This window comes from Muntiacus reevesi, chromosome 15, assembly GCF_963930625.1.
Source record: "Muntiacus reevesi chromosome 15, mMunRee1.1, whole genome shotgun sequence".
Lineage (NCBI taxonomy): Eukaryota > Metazoa > Chordata > Mammalia > Artiodactyla > Cervidae > Muntiacus > Muntiacus reevesi.
In genome coordinates, this window is record NC_089263.1 from 63434891 (window position 1) to 63460256 (window position 25366).

The following is a 25366-nucleotide window of genomic DNA, read 5'->3' on the forward strand; positions in this document are numbered from 1 at the left end:
TCCAGGGATTGAACCCTGGTCTTCCGCACTGCAGGCAGACTTTTTTTTTTTTTTTTTGCAGGCAGACTCTTTACCATCTGAGCCACCAGGGAAGCCCATGTCTATCACATCTATCAACTAAATAGGGGTATTCTTTCATTTTTATTTTTGATTACACACATATATAGAAATTGAATTGAAACAACTTTTTACTACTGCTCTTGTTTCCTGCAACTTTGCCAAAACTCATTCATTCTAATAACCTTTTGTAGGTACAGTAGATTTTCTACACAGGTGATCATGTCATCTATGAATAAAATCAGTTTTAATTCTACTTTCTCAATGTGGATTCTTTTATTTCTGTTTGGACTTTGGATTTTTATTTGAAATACCGAAAGCCTATATTCCATGTCTGGTCCAGCCCCACACAAGTATTTGTTGACTTTGTTTTTAGATTTTGTGTGGCTTTAACATTGTTCTAAAAGTCAGAACCATATTAAAAAACCATATAAAAAAAGTGACTTAAAAGCAGTCACTCCCATCTTTTATCATACTCCTGTGTCCCTGTTCACTACACCCTGTTCCTACCCAGCATGTAAATTCCACCTTTAATCTTGCCTTGTTCATAGTCTTGCCTTCCCACCATTCCATCAGTTTTCTGTAAAGTAGCTGCCCCACAGATTTTAGCAGAAATTCATTAAAATCTAGAATACATTGTTATACAAAATTAAATAAAAGATCTGGCAATTTCATGAAAGCAGGAATTCTTAAACAAGACTAAAATTTTGTAAAAGTATGTTTATATTGGTGTGTGTGTTTAAGTTGAATTTTTTTCTGGAAGTAAGTTGCAAAACTTTCATCATGTTTCAGAGGAATTTATTTAAAGAGAAAAAGGTCAAGTAAGAGTGTCTTTGGAATGAATGAGTTTGGATCTAAATCAGTCTAAAGACTGATATTAATGAGCCTCTTGTCTCTTGAGTCTTTTGTACCTTTTGAAGATAACATCTTTTAATTGTATTGTAATTTTTTAACTGTTGTTTGTGGTCAGTCCAATTGTACATGTCGTTTGTATACCTTTTGATCTACTGTTTTGTATCACAGATTTTTAAGAATTTGAATGCACTTCACACATTTCCTTTCAGTTTAAATCTTTTTAAATGGCTGGTTATTCTTTCTAAAGGGCTTCCCTGGTGGCTCAGTCGGTAAAGAGTCTGCCTGCAGTACTGGAGACATGGCTTTGATCCCTGGGTTGGGAAGATCCCCTTTAGGAGAGCGTGGCAACCCACTCCAGTATTCTTGCCTGAAGAATCCCCATGGACAGAAGAGCCTGGCAGGCTACAGTCCATGGGGTCTCAAAGAGTCGAACACGACTGAGCAATTAAACACATACATAACATTCTTTCTTAAAGTTGTTAAAAGAATTTTTGAATTCCTGCTCTCAAATCATTAAAATACCCAGTATGCTAATGGCAGTGAAGGGTAAGGTTATGCAAAGCACACATGAAAAATTCATAGTTGAAAAGAATCCGTGAGCAACTTGCCACATGCAGCTTCCCATGCCGCATCAGCTCCCACTCCGTGTGTCCCTGTCTCGGCACAGAGCATCTTAGTCCGAGGTAACTAAACCCTCAGGCGCTGCAGCCGTCCTGGCTGAGTGCGAGCTCAGTCCAGGTCTGCCTCCCAGCAGCTGAGTGACCTATTTGTTTCCTCACCTAGCAAATGAGAATAGTAGTCACACCTACCTCATATGTGCCTGTTTGTTACATAAGTGAAAGTTTAGGTAGAAGACTTGAAGCAGAAATGTTTCAGCAAACTTCAGGACTCCCCCCGCACCCGCCCATGTTAAAGGCACAGGTTCCATTGGGACAGATTTCAGTAGAGGCTGGGTGATGTCATCATCTTCTGAGGTTTAAAACAGACCAGAATGGTGGTGTTAGTTGTCACTAGTTATGTTTGCTAAAATTTTAATAAGAATTTTCTTTTTTTATTTCTCCCAAGCCAAACTAGCAAGACGAAGTCAAGAACGAGACAATCTTGGAATGCTGGTCTGGTCACCTAATCAAAATCTATCAGAAGCAAAATGTAAGTTTTAAAGTATTTTTATCTTCCATCTTTCTTATTTACTGCAAACTTTTAGAGTTACCTTTGTAGCTGAAAGTCTCTAGATATATTACATTTATTTTACATTTTTAAAGTAAGTAATTTAAAGAATCTGAAAATATGTTCTTTATTGTGTCTTGTCACAATAATTTAAAGATTCTTAAAGTATAGTTTCATAATTTACTTTTTATTTAAAATGAGGAAGTAGCTAATATTCTGAAGTAACTAGGAGGAAAGGTTCAGAGTGGAAAGAAAATGATAATTCAGTGTATAACTCCTTCAGCTGGGAATTTGTAGATCTATAAAGATGAAGAGTTAAACAGATTCCTTAGTGTAAGGATTACAGAGGGCACACACGTTTACTGATAACAGATTTCATGCTGTACAATTCGGCCTGGCCAGAGGCAGAGCTCCGAGTTGCCTCTTTTGTGTTTACATTTTGTGAGCGTGAATATTCTGAGCTACTTTGGGGTTTCTTTTAAGGGGTGGGGATCCTAGAGTGAGATTAATTGTATTTCCCAAGTTTGCCTTTTCACTTTTTCTGTCCCCTCTGCTCAAATGATCCAGGCAAGAATAATTTTCTATTTGATATATTGCCATGAGTCTTTGCTGTTTTTAAAGGGTTTTTTTTGGTCATAGCTTTAAAGACAGAAAAAACTAAACTCCCCTCTTTGAGAATTATTCAGTGTGTGTGGGGTTGTCCATGGATGGAATTTATGGGGATTTGTGAACTCAGAAATCACATGTCAATTTTTTTTGTTTGTTTATGTATGTTTTCCTGGAGAAAACTGAATTTTTCAAGGGCTCTTTGAAAAAAAATAGGATAAGAATCAATGTTCTAAAATGTGTTAGGGCTTAGAAAGCATCAGTGGTAAATGTTGGTCAGGAAACTTGAATTGTGAATAAAGGCTGTACTCTCAGGCTTTGATCAGAATTTCCCAGATTGTGTTTTACAGTCAGTGTCAACAGGTTTCCTCTGTCAGATAAAAGTTAGAGGTTATACATATTGAATGTACACCTCTTGTACAGGTAGCATGCATATTTGCACATTTAAGATGCAGAGAGTTCATATGGTAAAGAAACGTTTAATTTTGACCAAAAAGGATCTTTTTTAAAAATATAGTGGAACATAGGAAATTCAACTACTCTTAGTAATGCTAAATTTAGCTAGAATAAAGTAATCTGAAATCTAATCTGATTTTTAGAGTATCTTAATTTTGCCTCCATCAGGCTACTGCTTGATGAGTTTATCATGGAGAAAGGAAGAGCAGAAGGAAGTGTATTGGCGTTTCCGATGCCCCTACTGTGCTGGGGAGGGAAGTCCTTTTTAGTATTTCCTGTTGGCTTTTTCCCTTTGATCATTTACTCAAACATGTTGTTGCTTCTAACAGCTGAAAATCTGTGTCCATGTAATTTTTAAGCTTTGTTTTCTGATCACTGCTGAATAAGTTTGCTTCCCTTTGGGTCTCAGGTGCTCAGTTTCCCTGCCACCTCTGCTGTCCCCATCCAAGCTAAATCTGCCTGGTGGCCTCCAGGGTTTCCTGATGCTTCAGTTTTGGGGTCTTTTTTCATCTCTGTTGCACAGCTGGGTATATTCTATTTAATCACAGTGCCCCTCTTAAATTATGATGCCCAGAACTAAACATTAAAAATGTTGAGCATTTGTTGAGCATTGGACTAAAATGCTTTCCATATTTTTGTATCAGTCTTTTTTTTTTTTTTTTTCATTTATTTTTATTAGTTGGAGGTTAATTACTTTACAATATTGTAGTGGTTTTTGTCATACATTGACATGAATCAGCCATGGATTTACATGTATTCCCCATCCTGATCCCCCCTCCCACTTCCCTCTCCACCCGATCCCTCTGGGTCTTCCCAGTGCACCAAGCCCGAGCACTTGTCTCATCCAGCCTGGGCTGGTGATCTGTTTCACCCTAGATAATATACATGTTTCGATGCTGTTCTCTCGAAACATCCCACCCTCGCCTTCTCCCACACTGAGTCCAAAAGTCTGTTCTGTACTTCTGTGTCTCTTTTTCTGTTTTGCGTATAGAGTTATCGTTACCATCTCTCAGTCAGTCTTTACTGTAACGGAAGAGGACGTTTTTGTCCCCGTTTTACAGATGGCATTCCACGATTTGAAGAGGTTGTGAACACAGCATCATCTGTGGTGGAGCTGGGGGTGTCTGTGCTGATCTTCACCCTGCTTGTGCTCCCAGCGTGTCCCTCAGGTCACGTGCATCAGGTCTCAGCCCCCTCTTCTTTTCAGTTGCTGCCTGCTGTTACTACAGTGAAGATTGTATTAGTACCTCTTGCTGTTGTTGTATTACCTTTGAAAATCCTGGGAGTCAGAATTTAATTTTAATATTAGCTTGTTTTTCCTAGACCTAGACGTAAAGAACAGTGTATGAACAGTAATGGATTTTTTAAACAATGGTATTGCCTAAAATAAATTTGCAGCTTTAATGTAAGTCCTGATACTGTTGAATAAAGCTTTAACTCTTAAACTAATCTAAAAGCAACATTTATATATTGTTGAAAGTTCAGAAGACACAGAAAAGTATGAAGAAGAAACAGTTCGCCTCACCTGTTATTTCATTACCCGGAGGTCACTGTTGTCAAACATTTTAGGATGTTTTCCCAGTCCCTTTTCTCCCTCTGTGCATGTTTTTGTAAGTGAGGTGATGGAATTTCATTGTGTATGAGTGCATATTATCTTCCTGTACAATGACCTACGCATTTGTCATCTTGTAGGACCCCTGGTGAATATTTAAAATAATGCTGAATATTGTATCATAGGAATGTATTCGTGTATTTAACCATTCTCTTGGAAAATTTAGATTGTTTCTAATTTGTTGCTATTGTTAAAGAAGGTGATGGTGACAGAGGGAATCATAGAGCTTTGTTCTCTTTTGTTGCCATTGTTGTGTTTTTAGTATTTGTAAGATACATCCTTAGTGGAATTGTGGATCCATGAGAGTTTGCTTAACTGCCCAAGTGTGAGGATGTGAATGTAATCTGTGGTATCAGTTAGGTTCCACTTGTGGGGCTTTGGGAATCACACTCTTTGAATAGTTGTCTAATTGTAACTAAAATGTAGCTCTGTCAATGGGGACAAGTATACATAATTTATTCTCTTTACCATCTGTCATTTCCCCCTCAGCTTCTCTCCCTCCAAGTATATAGACAAAAAAAGAAGTCTCTTTTTGTCTTTCTCATTTATTTTGAAAGAAAGTGGAAGTCTTGATTGTCCAATAGTTGATTCTGATTTTATGTAGAAACAGGAGATTGGGGACATCTACTAGAAGTGTAGAGATGTCCCCATGTGTAAGGATGTCTGTAGATCACTGGCTTTCTCTGTGTTGGTTTCTTTCTTCTTAAGTAACTGCTTAGAGTTCTTCCACTTAGGGTTACTGCAAGTTTACAAAATTATTTTGTGGTTATAAAAATAAGTGCTGTTGTAGAAATTCTGAACAATATAGAATGTATAATGTAGACAATTAAAGCCCTCTTATAATTACTATTTACTATATATATATTTTTTCCTAGTATGTTTATACATATTAATAAGTATGATTTTTAAATCACATATATGAGCTGTTTAGCAGTTTGCTCTTAACATTATCTGGGACTTTATTCTATTTGAATATATTTACAATTACGTAGTTTTAAACTAACAAGTATGGGTGCACCATAATTTAGTCTTCTTTTTATATTTTTATTCTTATTTTTTAAAAAGCACATTTCCTCCAAAAGTATCCCAATTAGGGTTATATTGAATTTGTGTTTATTCAGTGAGAATTGATTTCCTTCACATTTTTATTGAGCGGTCTTGTGTGCCTGGTAGGTACCAGGAGAGAGGGATTCAGGAAGTTTATATTCTGATGCACAAAGAGGGGGGCAATGAAATGTAAACAGATAATTTATATGTATTTCCTTTAGTCCAACTGCTTCCTTTTAATTTCGAAAACCTGGGATCTGGAGAAGTTAGGTCAAATGTTTAGGGTGCCTCAGCTAGTTAGTAGCCAAGTTTGGTCTAGATTTCTGGTTTGAGCTCTTATCACACAGATCTCCCTTGGTGTGCTGTTTGATTTAATAAACCAGAATGCTTAAAGTATTACTGATATTACACAGTTGCTCTTGGGTGTGTCTAAGTAAAACTTCCTTTAGGAAGGATGCAACCTTTGTAGTATGCCAAGAAAATGTTCAGAGACATATTTCATGTAGAGGAAATGCAAATAAGCCCAAGTAGCATAGATTAGAACAATGGCATTTGGGTATTATTATGAACATATTGTAGTGAATTACATGATTAAATGACCACATGATATTTAGGGGACAAAGGCACAAATGATGGTTCGGTCCTATAATAGAATCTGGAGGTCGGACAGTGAGAGAAGCTGGAAATCATCACCTCTGCAAAGACAGCCATGCTGGAAGGTTGGAGTTTGCTGGCCAAACTCTATAAAGAAAAAAATTAACCCTTTCAACAGGGTAGACATACAGAACTTAAAATCGTGTCAAATTATGGATTTTAAAGTAAGTTTTAGCTTTTAGGGGGTGAGAACCCTCTTTGGACCTGCATATAAAAAGTTATTTCTTCATTAAGTCATATGAGTTCAGTACACATTTTCAAAATTATGAGTGAAAGTATGTATGTACTACATACACAGGTATGTAGTAAATGCCTAAACTTTCATAGAAATATATAGTAAATGTCGGGGTCTCTATTCACAACTTTCTAGATGACTGTAAATTGAAGTCAGAAGACCTGACAGTTACCACTAGGCACCCTGAGGTCTGAGCCCTCCTCTGCTCTCTGGACGCAGCCAGAGCCCGCTCCCCTTGTCCGCATCCCTCTTGCTGAGTATCTGCATGGCGCTGTCCCCTCGCTTCCTCCTGGGCATGGCTGAAGTGTACCTGGGGGGCCCCATCTTGACCACACTGTAGAGACCATGCTGTCTGACCTTGCTTTCCTTTGTTCCACCTTTCTCCCCTGTTCATAACCCCTCCGCTGGAGGTGAGCTTGAAATTGGTAGCTTACAAAAGAACCTCTTTAGTCACTGAGAGGAAATTCTTTTACATGATTGAAATTCACAACTCACAATTTAGAAGCTTCATTTTATATTAACAGTAACATAAAAGCACATTTCTCCTCGTTTCTGTGGTTCTGATATTGGCGTAATAGTTTAAATGTCAAAACCTTAAAATTTTGTGTTCATTGAGGTGGTTTCTATCACATTAAAATGGGAACTGTTCTTTACATATCAGTGTTATTCTCTAATTTATTGATGCATCGTAATCACCTGGGATCATTATAAAAGCAAACCCATAACATCAAGAGTACAATGAGCCTAGCTGTATCCTTATATGTGTGCTCCTGTCTGCACACATCATACTTTACTAGAAGCTCTGTATATGCATAAAGTATACATATGCATCCATGCACACACATATATGTTCATAAACATGCACACACATACATATTTATACGCATACATTTACAAAACAGGGTGGAACCCAATTCAGTATAAAGATGTTTATCAGACAGTTCTTATCGTCAGGATTGGGAGCTGCTGAACTGGGACACAGCTCTGGTGGTGTTCAGGGACTGAGTAGGTGCCTCTAAGTATTTATGTATACGAATATTTTTGTACAGAGAATTTATAAAAATTCTTCTTATTTTACAAGTGATGAAATGGACTTAGCTGCAAGTTCCTGATGGAAACTTAAGGGCTCTTGCTCATCGTCCAGGGCTGTTTGCACTGTAGTCTCCTGTGAGGTTATAGGGGAATCAAGGGTTAGTCTTTTTCTCCCTCTTTTAATGTCAGGAAAGGTTGCTGTTAATTGAGGAAGATGCAGACCTTGTGAGCATGGTTCCTTCCTCAGCTCATGTGCACAGAGCAGACTCCTGAGAGCGAATAAGATAGTCTCGATGGCACAGCTGCCTGCTGAGGGCCTCGGTCATCAAGTCAGTTGACTTGGTGTGAAAGAGATGCAAGAGGCTAGTAGGCTAGTTGTCACTGCGTGCATCTTATTCCTTGCCACAGACTTGGGGCATTTTTAAGGAGAAAGATGGTTATTTTGGTTAGTCACAACTAAATGTTCTTCCTTCCAGTTTCTGCAATAGAGAATATGCATATGCCTTTCTGGAAAATATACCAGTGTATGAGTACTTGAGTAAAGGGGGAGGAGTGCAGTTATCTTTTTATTGGAAAAAAATTTAATGCAACACACAAGCAAGCTTAAATTTAACAGTTAGCCCTGGAAAGCATGATGGCCAGTCCACTCTTAGACGAGGCGGATCCTGCAGCACTGAGGCAGAAGGAGGACGTGTCCAGAGTCGTGTCTGCTGATTCTGGGTGGACTAGGTAGGAATAAATGCTGGAGGCTGAATTTCAGTGTGTATGGCTTAGTGAGGTGCTTGTGTTTCTTATTTCACTTGATGAGATTGTGAGATTGGGCTGGATTTGTGTTTACTGGGGTGCGAGGGGGGAGCTTTTTCTGTGAAGTGGGGTTTTTAACAAAATTACATTAAGAAATGGCAGTGTCATAAAGAAAGCATATTTTATCTCTGGCTAGGAGGGACTGGTGCATTGATCGTAGTCTGGCTGAGTCTCTGGCTGATCTTACCTCTTAAGCCCACTACTCCCACTTGATCTGTCACAGGGACCGTTGAAATGTCGTAGTGGTGTCTGTGCCCACTAGGTGGCACAGTTGCTCTACCTAACTGATTCAAGCTCTTTGTGATTCTCAGTGAGTTATGGTGATGATTCATTTCTTATTTTAATAACTCAAGGAGATGCCACAATATTTGTTACCATATTCTTGAAGAAAACTTTAGCATGCTGTTTTTGAGTTATGAGAGAGAAAGTGGTACCGTATTTCCTTTGCAGCACCTGAAGCTACAGTAAATGTAATGATAAAAATTTTACAGCTGTGTTCAGACTGTAGCTTTGTCCTCACCAAAGGCGTCACACAGACTGTGCAGGGTCACAAGGATTCCAAGTCGCTGCAGTATCTGGGGAGGTAAGGGTGAGTTAAGGTTACTGTGGCAGCTTTCTTCTGCATTCTTCCCAGTTTTGCAGTTAAATTTGAGATTCTTACTAATGGTACTGGGAGCATTTAGATCATCGGGTTAGAACATGAATAAAGAAACCTATGAAGCTTAGTTCAAAGCAGTCATCTGTTAGCCTCTGTCTCCATCACTTCTTTCATCAACCACAGTTTTGTTTTCTTGACTCCATTTAAACGGAATAGACCGTGTTGCTGCCTTGCTCAGCATTCTCTGCTGTGGAGCTGTCCTCATCTGAAGTGAGCTTCTGCCTCCCTTACTCAGGAGAGAGGATTGCTAACTGAGTTTTAACTCGATGGGTCCTGGGGCCAGACACTCGGGGTACATTGATACAAGAGTCCTGTGTCTGTCTTTACCAGCTGTGTGACGTGGCCAAGTGATCTAACCTCTCTGCACCTCAGTGTCTTCATTTGTGGATGGGAGTGATAGTAGAATTATTGGAGAGGATTAGAAAGAGAAGCCTGGTAAAGAGCTTAGAACAGTGGCCTGCACGTAGCAGATTCTCAGATGTCAGTGACTTTTGTTAATAAGTACAGCCTCATGGGGTCGCAAAGAGTCAGACACAACTGAGCGACTGAACTGAACTGAACAGCTGTTGAGTCTTTAGGAATTTTCTCTTGAATGACCGCCATCACCGTCACTGCATTCTCAGGCTGCAACTGCACTTGTTGCCATGTGTGCTTATGTTCTCTTCTGTCACCTGTGTGTTGGTTCAAGGAACTGCAGGAAATTGTTTTTCTTTTGTATGTGGCCTGCTGTTTAATACAGTGTTCTGTATGTAGTGAGGGTGGTTCAGTAAATGTTTGACTAAGCTCTGTTAAATTTTGTGCATTTTCTTGATGCATCTCACACACGTTCTACCTTTAAATGATGTTACCCCCCCAAACAACTCATTCAGTTGTGCTATGCATAATGGTGAGTTGTCCAAAAAGGCATGGTTTGTGTAGCTGTGTAGTTCTTTAAAGAGTCAGGGTGATGCATACATGTATCTGTATCCATCATGATTTAAGATTGGACCATTCTTCCTGGCTGTTTTTGTAGGAGTTTCCAAGTTTTTAAAAACATGACATTATGCAATCATAGGATTGTTTTTAAAGCAGAATACACTTAACCCTTTGTCTGAGTCTCCTGCTTCTGATGACATTAGATGTCAGCTAAGCTGCACAAGGCAAGACTGCCTGTAGCTCGCCGATGACCCTGGCCCTGTCCTGGGTGCCCCCCGGGTGGGGGCAGAGCCTGGGCCTTTCCCTAAGCCCCGTGGACTTTGCTCGTCGGCCTGATCACACTCAGTCAACCTCTCTGCCTGCGGTGGCTGTTTGCCCCAGATTGGGACGAACTCTGGTTAACCTTTAATCTTCTAGAGACAAAATCAAGGTTATTGTTGCCAGATGATACAAAGTGCTGGGAATCCCCCCCTGCCTGTGGTCTTTGTCTCAGGCAGCTGGTACTTCTCTTGTTTCATCTTTGTCCCCCACCTCAAATATCCAGTCATCCTTTGTTTTTCATAGGGGCTGGTGGGAGTCGATTTTGTTTTCTGAGATTGAAAACTCATTTTTGCTTAAGAAATTCATGCGGGAGGTTTTAAAAAATGTTCCATTTTCTTCATGACCTGCCAACAGCTCCTGGCAGGCTGTGTAAAGCAGCCAGGCAGGTGATGGGGAGGGCCTTGGGAGTGCAGAAGCTGAGGTAGGGGGTCCCTGTCCACTGCTAATGAGAGGGAAACGAGGGCTGGGGACGGCTCAGAGAGGGCAGGAAGGCGAGACAAGGCCTGTCACAGCGCTGTGTCCGTGGCTGTACTGAGCTCACGCTCGTCCAAAACGCTCTATTTACTTACGTGATAACCTAGCTCTGTGGGTGTGAGCAAGTTGCTGAGGGTAGCACAGTCTTAAATGTGGGGCTTGTCAGGTACCACTGGATACGAAGTCATTTTATCAACAGACTGAGCCAAGATTTGACCTGAGTCTTTCTTACCTCGTACCTAACCTGTGCTGCCTCTCTTTCCTTTCTTTCTTTTAGTTAAGGTATAGTTAATTTACAGTATTGTGTTAATTTCAGGTGAAGAGCAAAGTGATTCCGCTTTATTTTTTTCAGATAATTTTCCTTTATACCTTATTATAAGATACTAAATATAATCCTCAGTGCTATGCAGTAAATCCTTGTTGTTTGTCTCATTGTGTATAGTGGTTTGTGTCTGTTTTCCCACACCCCTAATGTATCTCCCCTTCCCTCTCTCCTTTGGTAAACCGTACGTTTGTCTTCTATGTCTGTGAGTCTGTTTGTTTTATGTATAGATTGATTTGTGTTATTTTTCAGATTCCGCATATATATGATATATGAGTGGTTCTTCTCTGCCTGACTTCATTTAGTGTAATACTCTCTCGGTTCATCCATGTTGCTGCAAGTGGCAGTATTTCATTCCTTTTTATGCCTGAGTAGTACTCCACTGTGTAAATACGCGGCATCTCCTGAAGCCAGTCATCTGTCGGTGAGCACTTGGGTTGTTCCCGTGTCTTGACTGTTGTAAAAAGTGCTCCCGTGAGCATCGGGGTGCCTCTTGTCTTTTCCAGATATGTGTGCAGGAGTGGGACTATGTGTTCTGTGGTAACAGAACCTCCACGCTGTTCTCCCTAGCGGGAATACCAGTTGACATTCCCACCAGCAGTGTAGGAGGGTTCGCTTTTCTCCACACACTCTCCAGCATTTGTTATCTGTAGCCTTTTTGATGATATGTGCTGCCTTTCACCTTGCTAGAAAAAGAACCTAAAATGTTAACATTGTACATCTCACAGTCCACTAGCATTCATTCACCAAACGTTTGTCTAACCTTTATTGAACACTGGGCAGGGAGACAATGAAAAGAATGAAAAACTGGGTTTTCACTGGTGGGTATCAGATGGTAATCCTTCTCTAAGCTGCACAGTTCCCCATGTGTTAACTTGTTTCATCGAACCCTCAAGGCCAGGTGCTGTCACTTCAGCAGCTATGATGCAGTTCTTTCTCCCTTTGCTTTAGAGCTGAGTCCTGAGGCTGGTCTCTAAGAACACCTAACAGGTGTGACTTGACAGGCCACCCTGTGCTGTTTGTTGTCGCTCAGTCGCCAAGTCATGTCCGACCCCGCGGCCCGAAGAACTGCAGCACGCTAGGCTTTTCTGTCCTTCTTTGTCTCCCGGAGTTTGCTCAAACTCATGTCCATTGACTCGGTGAGGCCATCCAGCCATCTCATCCTCTGTCACCCGCTTCTCTTTTTGCCTTCAATCTTTCCCAGCATCAGGGTCTTTTTCAATGAGCTGGCTTTACACATCAGGTGGCCAAAGTATTGGAGCTTCAGCTTCAACATCAGTCCTTCCAATGAACACCCAGGACTGATTTCCTTTAGAATGGACTGGTTTGATCTTCTTGCAGTCCAAGGGACTCTCAAGAATCTTCTCCAGACTACAGTTTAAAAGCATCAATTCTTTGGTGCTCAGCCTTCTTTATGGTTCAACTCGTGCATCCATACATGACTACTGGAAAAGCCATAACTTAGACTATGCACACCTTTGGCGGCAAAGTGATATCTCTCCTTTTTAATATGCTGTCTCGGTTTATCATAGCTTTCCTTCCAAGGTGCAAGCGTCTTTTAATTTCATGGCTATAGTCATCGTCCGCAGTGATTTTGGAGCCTAAGAAAAGAAAATTTGTTACTGTTTCCACTTTTCCCCCTTCTATTTGCCATAAAGTGATGGAACCAGTTGCCATGATCTTAGTTTTTTGCATGTTGAGTTTCAAGCCAGCTTTTTCATTCTCCTCTTTCACCTTCATCAAGAGGCTCTTTAGTTCCTCTTCACTTTCTGCCATTAGAGTGGTATCATCTGCATATCTGAGGTTGTTGATATTTTTCCTGGCAATCTGTGTACAACATGGCAAATGTTAAATCCACATTTAGCAGCAGCAGCTGGGATCCACTGTTTTAGTCTGTTTTACTGGTCCTACCACCAGTTAGTTTTTTATGTAAAAACAAAAGAACAGATAAAGATAGAAAAAGCTTTTGTTTCCCTTGTAATATTTTTAAGTAAATCTGATCAGAAACAATGGGGGCAGTTTTAGTGGACCCTGTTACTGATGTAGCAGGCTGTGGTTCTGCCCTGGGAGCGTGGGCAGGACAGGCTCCCAAGGGCTCCTGCATCGCAGCCGGCCTATGTGTTCACTTGCCTAAAGATCATATGACTGACTGGAGATCACGTGGCTGAATGTGTGCACACACCACACATCCCGTACTCTGTTAAGGTAAATAATAGCGTCTGGAAACCTGTATGCTCTCAGAGACTATATAGCAGAAGTTGGAGGTGCGTTTATTGTTCATTCAGCAGATATTTATAAAAAGAAGGAACCCATGAAGCACCCTCCAGGGCCGACCCTCAGTTGACTGTAGGTTGTTTTTTTTGTCTCTTCCCCTCACGTACCTGTTCTTGACTTGAGGATGTCTCATTACCTGGCTTTTGTCCTCTGACCTGTGGTCCACCCCTGGGGTCTAGAGTGCCTCGGGCAGCATTTAGGGTTCTCTCAGGCAGGCATGCAGCCACCTGCTCTAGCAACCTTACTTTTCAAGGCTTTTTTTTTTTTTTTTTAAAGAACCTTCCATCATTTTTCTGTTATTTGGCATAATTTACTGTGTTGTGAAGTAATAAGCAAGGGACAGACTTTGAAACATTTCATCCCCCAATTTAAAAAAATCACCAGTTTCAACTTTGGGGACAAACAAGGGCCTTTATCATTTACTGACTCTCAGGTAAATTGGAATTTTACTCTATTCTGAGTGGAGTAACCAGTCAGTTTGTGAGTTATATTAGATGTAAAAAAAAACAACCAGAAAATTAGTGCCTTACTATTAAACTGCACTACATGTAGTTACTGTCTGAATTAAACTGGGTCTTTTGTCAGTGGAAAAAAATCCTCCCTGGTATTAGAATATATGCTAATGAACTTTAATTCTTTCTCAGAGCTGATTTCTGTTTCCTCCTTGGTGGTCAGTCATACCGCAGTTGGGGAGGATGGTGTGGCGTAGCGGAATCGCACGCTGAGACTAGACGCTCTGACTCCCAGGCGTCTTCTGCTGGCTGTGTCACACCCAGCCTGTCCCCTCAGCTGAGTCTGGTCGTGGCCCCTGGAAAGTGAGACCTGAGGGACGGGCCTTAGGGCTGGAAGGGGTGCGTGTTTGCTTCCTGCTGTTCTGTGCTACCTGAGTTCTCCTTTCTGAGTTTGTCTCATTTTTGTCGTTGATAAGGAGAGTCACACCAGGAGTATTAGGAGGGTAGTGGTCTCTTACTGTTCTGGGAGCAAGTCTGGGAGGTGTAGAGAGGACGTGGATCCTCACTGGGGTGGCAGCTGGTGGGGTGTGAGTCTGTCGGTTTCCTCCTGTTCCCTCAGTGGTTGCACGCTGGCGCGCGCCACCTTTCACTGGACTTGGGGAGCAAATACTCAGTGCTGTTCATGGGATTTATCTCGTAGATTTTCTTTAACATAAAAGTAGGTTGCTTGCTCTTCAATCTGAGACTAAACCCCCATTTCATATTTCTTTTTATTTATAAATAATTATGTTTTCAAGTACCAAAGTGATATTTGCTTATCATAGAAAATTTAAGTAGAACCTTGTTTTAAAAAAAGAAAAAACCAGAATCATAACCTCACCATCCAGAAATAAGTACTGTATTTATTTGTTCAGCCACTTCTCTGTGAGATTTATATATGTAAGATCCATAATGAGATGACACTATGTAACTCTGTTTTGTTCCTATCTTGTCTTTATCTTTATTCTCATGCATGGCAGGCCTGAAATATATGTATAATCAGTATCAGTTCTGGAGCCCTAGACTGTGCCCTGTCCCTGCTCTCATTTACGGCCTCCTGTCTTGTTTTTCAGTGGATGAATACATCGCCATTGCCAAAGAGAAGCATGGGTACAACATGGAGCAGGTAACGGTGTGGTTTTGTTGTTGTTAAAAATGGGTTTTGTAGCTCACCTGTTAGGTGTCTCATGTTTTGTGTGTTAGGCAGCATGGTTTCCTCATTAGCCGTGTCTGGTGGTTACTGGCAGTGCTCCAGGGGCCCTGATCCGCTTGTTACTGCCTGAGATGAGCAGTAGAGACCCTTGGCATGGAGGGTCAGCAGCAGCTCTTAGTGGGTACTTGGCACAGTGCTTTCTTACGTGAATATATGATTTGTTTCTTGTTCCTGTGGTTTCCTGACTCATGTCACACTCAAACCTACTCAGACCTGTTTTAATTGTTTTGAATCATTTTTCAGGTTGTAAAATTTTACTCAGGTTTAAGAATTGTTTGGAGCCAATTAATGAGAAATCCATAATGTTAATTTTTCTCCAGAAACATGATGTCTTATTTCAGCCTTATTTTTAGTTACAGTTGTTTTTTTTCAGATTATCACCTTAAGTTGGATTGATACTTTCCTTTGTATTGATCTAGATTTTACAGCCTGTAAATAATTTTTTTTTCATTTACCCTTATGCCCCAGGATACCACTAATTTTGGTTACATAGACGTGGACCCTGTCTTTCTGCCATGGCCTTGCTTTTGGTTATTTTACCTGGTAGAACTGTTAGGGAAGCCAGTTACAAGAAAGTAGTTGCAGAATCTTTCAAAGCAAGAAATGTATGTCTCTTTCTCCAAAACCTGCTCTTGAACCTCACAAAGCTGCTTAGAAAATCATTAATTTTTCATTTTGTTTACAAAGTGTAACTATTATTGGGTGACTGCTAAGTGCACTTGTATGAAATTTGTGAGGATTTTGGTCTCCCAAATTATGATTATTTCTACTTTAAAATAGAATTGTGGGGAGGTTTCTTAGAAAAGTATTCCTGAATTCTCTTGTTTCTACTTTGTTCCTTACTCATTTGTATTTTTTTTTCCTTTCTGAGCTGAAACCCAAAACTCTTTATGTTTGAACTTTTTGACCAAAGAAAAACAGTGGTGTGCTTTTTGAGTCACTTTCTCTTTCATGTCCACTGGCACTAGAGTGTGACCCTTTTATGAGTGCAGGTTCCAGAGCCCACTGCTTCTGCCATTGTCCACTGTAACCATCAACAAGTTACTGGGTTTCTCAGGCCCCTGTATTCCAATTTGAGTCATGAGAAGAGGGGAACTTACCTTGTAGGGCCTGAGATGAATGAGTTAGTACACAGAGGGGCGCGCAGCAGCAGTGTCTGAGTTCCCATGTGTGTGTGTCGGGGTGTAAAATATGCTCCCTTTTGCCAGCCTCATTCCCACGATGTTTTAGTCACGTTGTTGGTCTAAAAATTTCACTGATGCTATTTTTCTAGGCTCTTGGGATGCTCTTTTGGCATAAGCATAATATTGAAAAATCATTGGCTGACTTGCCCAACTTTACCCCCTTCCCAGATGAGTGGACTGTGGAAGATAAAGTCTTGTTTGAGCAAGCCTTTAGTTTTCACGGGAAAACTTTTCATAGAATCCAACAAATGGTGAGTAGGTGAGAGCACTGTGTGCGCGCCAGCCCCCGTCCCCCTCCAGCGCCCCGGGAGGGCTGTCCTCCTCCAGTGTGAGTGTCCTGTGTTTAGTGCAGCGGGGGCTGCTGGGTGGGCGACGCTTCCCAGCCCCAGCGCAGCCCAGGTCTCGGGGTAGGACTGCCCAGTGTGTCCTGAGAGAAAGGGTCTCTGATGGTGAGTGGTGGGTGAGGCGCGGCGTCGGGGGCCCTGTCTCCCTGAGGACTTCTGCTGATCTCTCACGTTTTAGAATGGTATTTGGTGGACTCCTACCATGAATGCTGACTGATGGTCACGTTAGTGCTAAAATGAATTCCTTAAAAAACAACCTAGAAGTTATGTTAGAAGCTTCAGCTGTGTGAAAACCCTGATTCATCTTAAAGTGACTCTGCAGTCTTTCATGGGCCAAGTTTCACTTGCAGTCAAAACTTCAGTCATTTGAAACTGTATCGATGAGGGTTCTTCTATGAATTCAGAGAAAAATGACTGTGACTTACGACATTTCTGAATATGTGAGCGTGATCCTTATGAAATATATGTACACACATTTGATCTTTAAAGATTAAACCTGAAGCAGCTCGTCTCTTCCGTCCAGCTTCCTGATAAGTCTATAGCAAGTCTGGTGAAGTTCTACTACTCTTGGAAGAAGACGAGGACTAAAACCAGCGTGATGGACCGCCACGCTCGGAGACAGAAGCGTGAGCGGGAGGAGAGGTCAGTAGGCGCGGCGGTGTCCCAGCCCTCCAGGGAGCTCTGCTGGGCCTGGCGTCTCTAGGAGCAGGTGGGCACGCAGAGGAGAGGGAGGGGACGGTCTCCCCGGGGCCTTCAGGGTGGGCCCAGAACTTACACAGAGGAGCTGCGTTCAGGGTGTTACGTTCTGAAGGCATCTTTCCTCAGCACCGTGCAGTCACAGTGAGTGAACTTCCCCACACGTTCCTCTCTTCCCCTTAGGGGTGTCTCCTTTAGCAGAAAGGAATCTCTTACTTCTGGGGTTGAAATTTACTCATGTACTTCTGCAGAATTCAGCTGACATGTTTTTATGTCTGATTTGTTAAACATCTGCAGTTTAGATTTCCTTCCTGCCTTTCTCGACCATCTGTTCTGCATATGTGAGCGAGAGCGCGGGTAGGGGATCCTTTTATGACTTCTCTTTTTTATTTATTTTTATTTATTTATTTTTCCCTTTATTTTTATCAGTTGGAGGCTAATTACTTTACAATATTGTAGTGGTTTTTGCCACACATTGACATGAATCAGCCCTGGATTTACATGTGTTCCCCATCCTGAACCCCCCTCCCACCTCCCTGTGACTTCTTTGTAAGGAGTTTAGTTTTAAGGACGGCTCAGTGTGCGGGACACACCTGAGACACCACGCCCTCAGCCTTACACGCACAGCAGAGGTGTGGACGCGGCCTGTGCTTGCCCAGGGAAGTGGGTTCTGCTCTCAGTGAGAGGCCTGCTGGTGGGCTCCATGCACGCATTCCGAGGCCTCTGTCTCCTCTGGTCTGAAGACAAGACACAGAATGGGTTTTGTGTTAGTGGGAATATAGGTGGCTTTTAAAAATTATGTTTTCTATAATATATTACTTTTATAAATTAACAATACAAAAGTAAAATGAAGGGATAAAATAAACTCTATGATCTTCATGGCCCTGCCTCAGGAGAGTGTTTTATGATTTCAAATGAAAGGAATGGCGTGTGGGGACAAGTCGATAATCGGGTGTCTCTTCTGGAGAATTCTAAGGTCTGGGCACAAGGATAAAATGAGCAGTGTGACGAACATCTGCAGAGCTCTTCCCAGCTGTAAGATGCTGTGAGATTGTTGACCTTGACAGTCTGCGTATTTTTTGGTCTGTATCACTTGTAACTAGTGGGTCCATTTATTGATCAGTACTATCTGTAACCAAAGAAAAGGAGCAAACTATTGAATTTGTTTTTAGTGTTACAGCAACTTTTGATTAACATTTTTTGTTTTATATACCTTAGGCTTAATTCAGTCTTTGTGAACTAAATCTATTACTACAAACAGGTGCAGTTTACTAAGCTGAAATCAGAATTAAATCTAATAAAGATTGGGGTTGTCATCTTTGAGGGTGGAGCCGTAATGGTTTGGCAGACATGCCCGGGCTCTCACTTTGCGTCCGCCTCGGGGCGCTCCGTCTGCCCTGTGCCCCGACGTCACCGTCAGGAAGCAGACAGAGGTGGGGCACAGGCCCCGGAAGACCCCATGAGACGGCTGACTATCTGACGGGACCTGCCTGGGAAGGGAATGGCAGGGCGGCGGAGAATCCCCTCCGCCCCAGCCCTTTCTGCTCTCAGCACCTTCCTCAGCCAGAACTGCTGACAGTGCGGGCCTGGGCAAGGGAGAAGAGGATGGGGTGCGGTGGGCATCCCACCGGGGTGGGCCCCTGAGACGAGGGGTGATGACACTGGAAGCCCTGAGTGCTGTGCCGCCAGCCCCGCTCAGCTGGCTTAGCTGCAGGCAGACAAGCCAGGTGTCTGGCCTCTGGAAACCTTCATGTTCCTTTTTTTTGTAAAGCTCCTACCTACCACAGAGCTTTTTTTTTTTTTTTAATACTTCATGGAAGAATATAAACAAAAGCATTTGAAGTTCCGTTATCAGTGTGAGTGTTCTTTTTGAAGTTCACTTTGAGTTTTTCACGCCACCAGAAACCTTCTCCAATTCTCAGAATTGTGTAGCTGTGGGTACACAGATGGGACATGAAAATGAGTTTTTACTTGTGGGTGAATTTATTCTCAATATCATGAGCCTGTATTCTTGAATAATTTCTCAGTTATATCTAATGATCATGTCCTGGTTCTCTACTAGATAATTAAGGAGAATTAAAATCTTAAATTTGATATTTTTAGTTGAGAGAAAACACTTTACAAATGTAAAGTGACATGTTCTAAGCTTGGTTTGGGAGATAGAAACCTATTTCAATAGCTTTTTTAATCATTTAGACTAAAAGAACTATGGAGTTGGTATTTTATTTGAATTGTAAAAACATTTTTCTCAACATTCTGAAAACATATACTAATTTTATATTAAATCAATATATTGCTTTTATTTGTATATTAAATAGAAGTAGCACAAAATAATCTTTCAGTAACTTGTTTTTGTCTTCCAGTGAGGATGAACTGGAAGAAACAAATGGAAATAACCCCATTGACATGGAGATTGACCAAAACAAGGAAAGCAAAAAGGAGGTATTTTTCCCCCTAGTATTATTAAGACAAATAAATTTCATTTACTAGTTTCAAAGTAAAGCATTCTTTTTCCTTAGTCTACTTAATATATTAAGTGCCATGTAGGAGACATCCCCCGTGGCTTAGACAGTAAAAGCGTCTGCCTACAATGCGGGAGACCCAGGTTTGATCCCTGGGTTGGGAAGATCCCCTGGAGAAGGAAATGGCACCCCACTCCAGTATTCTTGCCTGGAAAATCCCATGGACAGAGGAGCCTGGCAGGCTGCAGTCCATGGGGTCACAAAGACTTGGACATGACTGAGCAACTTCAGGAGACATCATGGTATGTATGAGTATGTATGTATGTATTAACCTTGCTTTATAGAACTTAGGAGTTTTGTTTGCCAAGAAATATAAGAAAGAAAGCCTTAAAGGGGAAAATGGCATTAATGAGAGGTTTTCTGTAGGGTAGCAGTCCTCACTGCCCTCTTTGCCGGGCGCTCGCTCAGCAGGTTAGGAAGGGGCCTCTTGCCCTCCTCTCAGCCCTGGGCTGCCTCCCTCCTGTGGGCACCCAGGGCCTGTGCCCTCTGGGTCATGGAGAAGCTTTAATCTCTCATGTTTTAAAAACCACGATGCCAGAGGTTTTTAGTCTCTCGATTCAAGAGGCCCACAAACCCCTACAATTAGATATGACTTTGAGGGATATATTTATAGCATTTATTTATTATAAACTGTTCACTGAGAACAATCGGGTGTCTGGGTGATCTTAGCCTTTGAAATAGGGGTGATAAACTTGAATTATTTTGCTGATTCATAACTGAATAAAGCACACATGGGGTCCCCGAGGGCCCTCTGAGGACACCAGGCCTTGTCACCGTGGCCCAGTGAAAACCCCCACAATACAGACCTGCCTGCAGGCGGTCCTTGATGCGGCCCCCACCACCTGGGCAGAGGTCCCAAGCCCCCTGGTGTCTGTCCACTGGAGTCCCATTCAGGCTGGAGTGTGGAATCCCAGCATGGGTATTACTTGTACATGTGTTCAAATAAGTGTCTGTAGTTTCATTAAAATCTAAAAGGTTCTCTGTCTCAGAAGGTACTGAAGTATGAAAAAAACAAAAGAGTCTAGACATACCTAAACTAAAAATACACCAGTAATAAATTCTTTTTTATAGATATGTAGGAAATACAGCTAAACAAAATGGAAAAAATGAAAATGATTTATAATATCATCACCCTTTATCAGGGCTTCCGGATGGCTCAGCAGTAAAGAAGCCGCCTGCCAATGCAGGAGTGAAAGTGAAAGTCGCTCAGGCTTGTCTGACTCTTTGCGACCCCATGGACTATACAGTCCACGGAATTCTCCAGGCTGGAATACTGGAGTGGGTAGCCTTTCCCTTCTCAAGGGGATCTTCCCAACCCAGGGATCAAACCCAGGTCTCCAGCATTGCAGGCAGATTCTTTACCAGCTGAGCTATGAGGGAAGCCCAAGAACACTGGAGTGGGTAGCCTTTCCCTTCTCCAGTGGATCTTCCTGACCCAGGAATCTGACCCAGGGTCTCCTACACCGCAGGCAGATTCTTTACCAGCTGAGTCACCAGGAAAACCTGCCAGTGCAGGAGGCACGGGTTTAATCCCTGGGTCAGGGAGGCTTCCTGGAGGAGGAAATGGCAACCCACTCCAGTGTTCTTGCCTGGAGAATCCATGGACAGAGGAGCCTGGTGGGCTGCAGTCCTGGAGATGCAGAGAGTCAGACACGACTGAGTGACTCAGCGTGCGCCCGTTATCACTGTTACCATTTTGGTGGCTCGTTCCAGATGACCTCCTTTGTAAAATATGTGTGTGCCTGCTCAGTCATTTCAGTCGTGTCCGACTCTGCCACCCTATGGACTGTAGCCTGCCAGTCTTCTCTGTCCATGGATTCTCCAAGCAAGAATACTAGAGTGGGTTGTTGTGCCATATATATAGTTCCCTGTGCTATATAGTAGGGCCATGTTTTTGCATTAAATATATAATAGCTTGCCTCTGCTAGTCCCAAACTCCCAATCCAACCTCCTCTTCCCCCAGCAACCACAAGTCTGTTCTGTATGTGATTCTGTTTGTTTCATAGAGAAGGTCATTTGTGTTCTATTTTAGATTCCACATATAAATGACATCATGTGATACTTGTCTTTCTCTGTGTTTCTTCACTTAGTATGATATTCTCTCGTTGCATTCCTGTTGTGGCAGATAGCATTGTTTCCTTCTTATAGCTGAGTAATTGCCTTCCGCTCTTCCCCAGTAGCATGTTGGACACCTTCCAACCTGGGGGGTCTCATCTTTCGGTGTCATATCTTTTTGCCTTTTTATACAGTTCATGAGGTTCTCATGGCTAGTATGCTGAGCTGGTGGTGGTTTGCCATTCCCTTCTCCAGTGGATCACATTTTGTCAGAACTCTCTGCTATGACCTGTCCGTCTTGGGTGGACCAGGCCAAGCTACAGCATGGCTTGTAGCTTCATTGAGTTACACAAGCCCTTCACCATGATAAGGCAGTGATTCCTGTATATATGTACCACATCTTTTTTTATCCATTCATCTTGTCAGCGGACACTTGGGTTGCCTCCATGTCTTGTCTGTTGTGAACAGTGGTGCTGTGAACAGAGGGGTGCATGTATCTTTCGAAGGACATATTTGTCCTTATATATGCCCAGGAGTGGGATCACTGGATCATATAGCAACACTGTTTTTAGTTTCTTGAGGAATGTCACTGCTAAACCTGGATGTATTTTTATGTCAAATATATTTGTATGCATAGCAGTATATTTGTTATTCTGTCATACAAATCTTTTATAATTGAGTTAATTTATACAGATTTTTAAGTCTTTTTCCCTATAATTAATGCTGAAATCTGATATCATAGCTACATATTTGTGCGCTTAATTTTTTCCATTAGAATTAATTTCTGGAAGTTGAATTATTGAGTCAGAATGTTCTATATATATTCTTAAGGCTTCTTTTGGCATAGTATATTATTATCAAATAGGAAACTGGTCATACCTTCTGGATGGCGCTCTTACCAGTGGTCTGTATGAGTGCCCAGGTCATTTTAAGGATTAGTTAAATTACATTGTTTGCAAAATCAAATTGAACTTGCAGTTTTTAATAAGCTTTGTTTTTGATGCATTGTTATTTATTAGGTCTTCAGTGGGACATTTTCAATGAAAGAGAAGAGGCTTGGTTTTATATTAATTTCCATAATTCTTATTTATATAGCACAATTTCTAACTTGAAAATAAAAATTGTTAGTTTCTTAGTGTGCTAAAATGTATGAAAACAGACTTGGTCAGTAGGTGATCTATACTGACCAGCACTGTACTATTATAGAATATAGATTATTGCTGACTCAGATTTTTATGTGTTGTTTCTTACCACTTGTTTGAGAGCTTATTGCTACCATCATAGTCTGCATGGTCTTTTTATCTGTCTTAACATGTGAAGTAACAAGCTTGAATGTATTTTCAGCTTTACCAGCCAGTGTTAATAGAATAACAAAATGAGATTATAATTAGTTAACCTAAACTTCTTGTTAAGATGGTTACCAATAGGATGTTATCCTTTCCTTGCCAAGATGTGAGTGCATTTCATTTCCAAAGGTTTTGGTTTTAGAAAGAACATTTTAAAAAATAAGCAGCAGTCACACATTTCTAAACGACAGGTTATATTGAAGCAGGTTACATGCCGTGAAAAGTGTGTCATCCCAAAAAAGGGGTATATAAACAAATTTCATATTGAAGTTTTATTTTTATAACCTTCTATAAAGATTTAAGAAATTTAAATGGATCCTTATACATGTGCTGAATCATTTTTTTTTTTCTTCCTGTGACCATACATCTGTCTACATTGCTAGGGACTGTTAGAATGAAATCATTCCTTATTCATATATACACAGCTCACCAGAAGGGAGCACAGGTTATTTTTTTTCCTGTATTCCTCCCAGAAGCTGGGAAGCTGGGAATGCTTCTTGTCAGAGGTTTATAGAATAAAGATGTGTCGCTAAAGCAAGGAAGTGGAGTCCACTTTGAGTTGTTTATTTAGCTAGTGTTCTTTGTCTGTTAACTGTGTTTTAGAATTTGTGGATGGTTATTTTGGTGTGGCATGGTATTTGTCTTAAGATTGTTTGGAGCCATGTTAAAATATGCTTATTGCTATTCATTTGGCATTTTAATTTTTTCAGTTATCATTTATCAAATATGTGTACCATGCAGGTGCCCCCTACTGAGACGATTCCTCAGATCAAAAAGGAAAAACATAGTACTCAAGCTAAAAATAGAGCAAAAAGAAAACCTCCAAAAGGAATGTTTCTTTCTCAAGAAGACGTGGAGGCTGTTTCTGCCAATGCCACTGCTGCTACCACGGTGCTGAGACAACTGGACCTGGAGCTGGTGTCGATCAAACGACAGGTGCCGTGCACCCCAACCTGGCGAAGAGTGCCCTGCCCTGCAGCCTGCTCTCGCTGCTCACTCGCTTCACAAATCTCAGAGGGGTGTTCTGTTTCTGAGGAATTGAACATAGGCTCTTAGGCCCATTGATTTTTTTTTTTTCTCCTAACTTAACCATGAAATTGAAATTTTAAATATCTGTATCGATCTAGATACAGATCTCAGTGATTTTCATAACATGAACACACCCACGTTACCTCTGTGTGGTCAAGACCTGGAACGTGGTCTCCAGCACCCCGTTCATCTCCCCTTAGTCCCTGCTCCTGTTTTACTTTGAGTTTGGGTTGTCTCCCCTTGTTGGCTGTTAACACTGGATACAGATAGGAACGTGGTTTATGTGCCTGTTGGTGCGTTGTGTGTGTATGCTTGTTGGAGACACCCCTCAGGGTGCAGTTGCCAGCTTGTTGGGCGTGCACACGTCCAGCACTAGAGAACTCTCTCCCACGCTGGTTGTGTCGCTGTGTGTGAGTGCTGGGTGCACCACGGCAGGATTTCCTAACCGTAGCACAGCTGACTTTTGCGGCCAGATAACTCTTCTTGTGGGGAGTTGTTCTGTGTCTTGCAGGACATTAGCAGCAGCTTTGGCTTCCACCCACTGGATACCAGCAGCGCTTCCCCCCACCGCTCTGCTGTGACCACGTTGTGGAATTACGGGGCTGGCAGGGGGTTGTCTCACGTTCTCATTTGGAGGCCTGCCTTTTCACTCACTCAGTGGTATCTTTTTTTTTTTCCCCTTAGTATTTGTTTATTTGGCTGCACCAGGTCTTAGTTGTGGCATGCAAATTCTTAGGTGTGACTATGAGATCTAGTTCCCTTACCAGGGGTCGAACCTGGATCTCCTGCATTGAGAGTGCAGAGTCTTAGCCACTGGACTGCCCCCAGTCCCTCCTAGTGGTATCTTTGATGAACTGATGCTCTTCGTTTTGAGGTGGTCCAGTTTCTTGTTCTTGTCTTGTGTGGTGGGTGCTCTCGAGTTCTGTTAGGAACCCTTCCTGAGGTCATAAGGCACTGTGTTACAAGCTTTGTTTTGCCTTTTGATCTTCAGTTTACC

At 41.7% G+C, this 25366-nt stretch overlaps 1 protein-coding gene across 2 annotated transcripts in view; it reads left to right on the forward strand.

Annotated features, from left to right (window-relative positions):
* RCOR1 (REST corepressor 1) overlaps positions 1-25366 on the forward strand; it is a 117706-nt gene that overhangs the window by 79949 nt on the left and 12391 nt on the right. Inside the window, exons 3-8 of one of the 2 annotated variants that reach the window (XM_065906431.1) lie at positions 1978-2061; positions 15054-15106; positions 16467-16628; positions 17245-17363; positions 19781-19859; positions 24082-24276. In XM_065906431.1, coding sequence (XP_065762503.1) covers positions 1978-2061; positions 15054-15106; positions 16467-16628; positions 17245-17363; positions 19781-19859; positions 24082-24276 — 692 coding nt within the window. The remainder of the gene's footprint in view (positions 1-1977; positions 2062-15053; positions 15107-16466; positions 16629-17244; positions 17364-19780; positions 19860-24081; positions 24277-25366) is intronic. The other variant, XM_065906432.1, reaches the window with a different exon arrangement.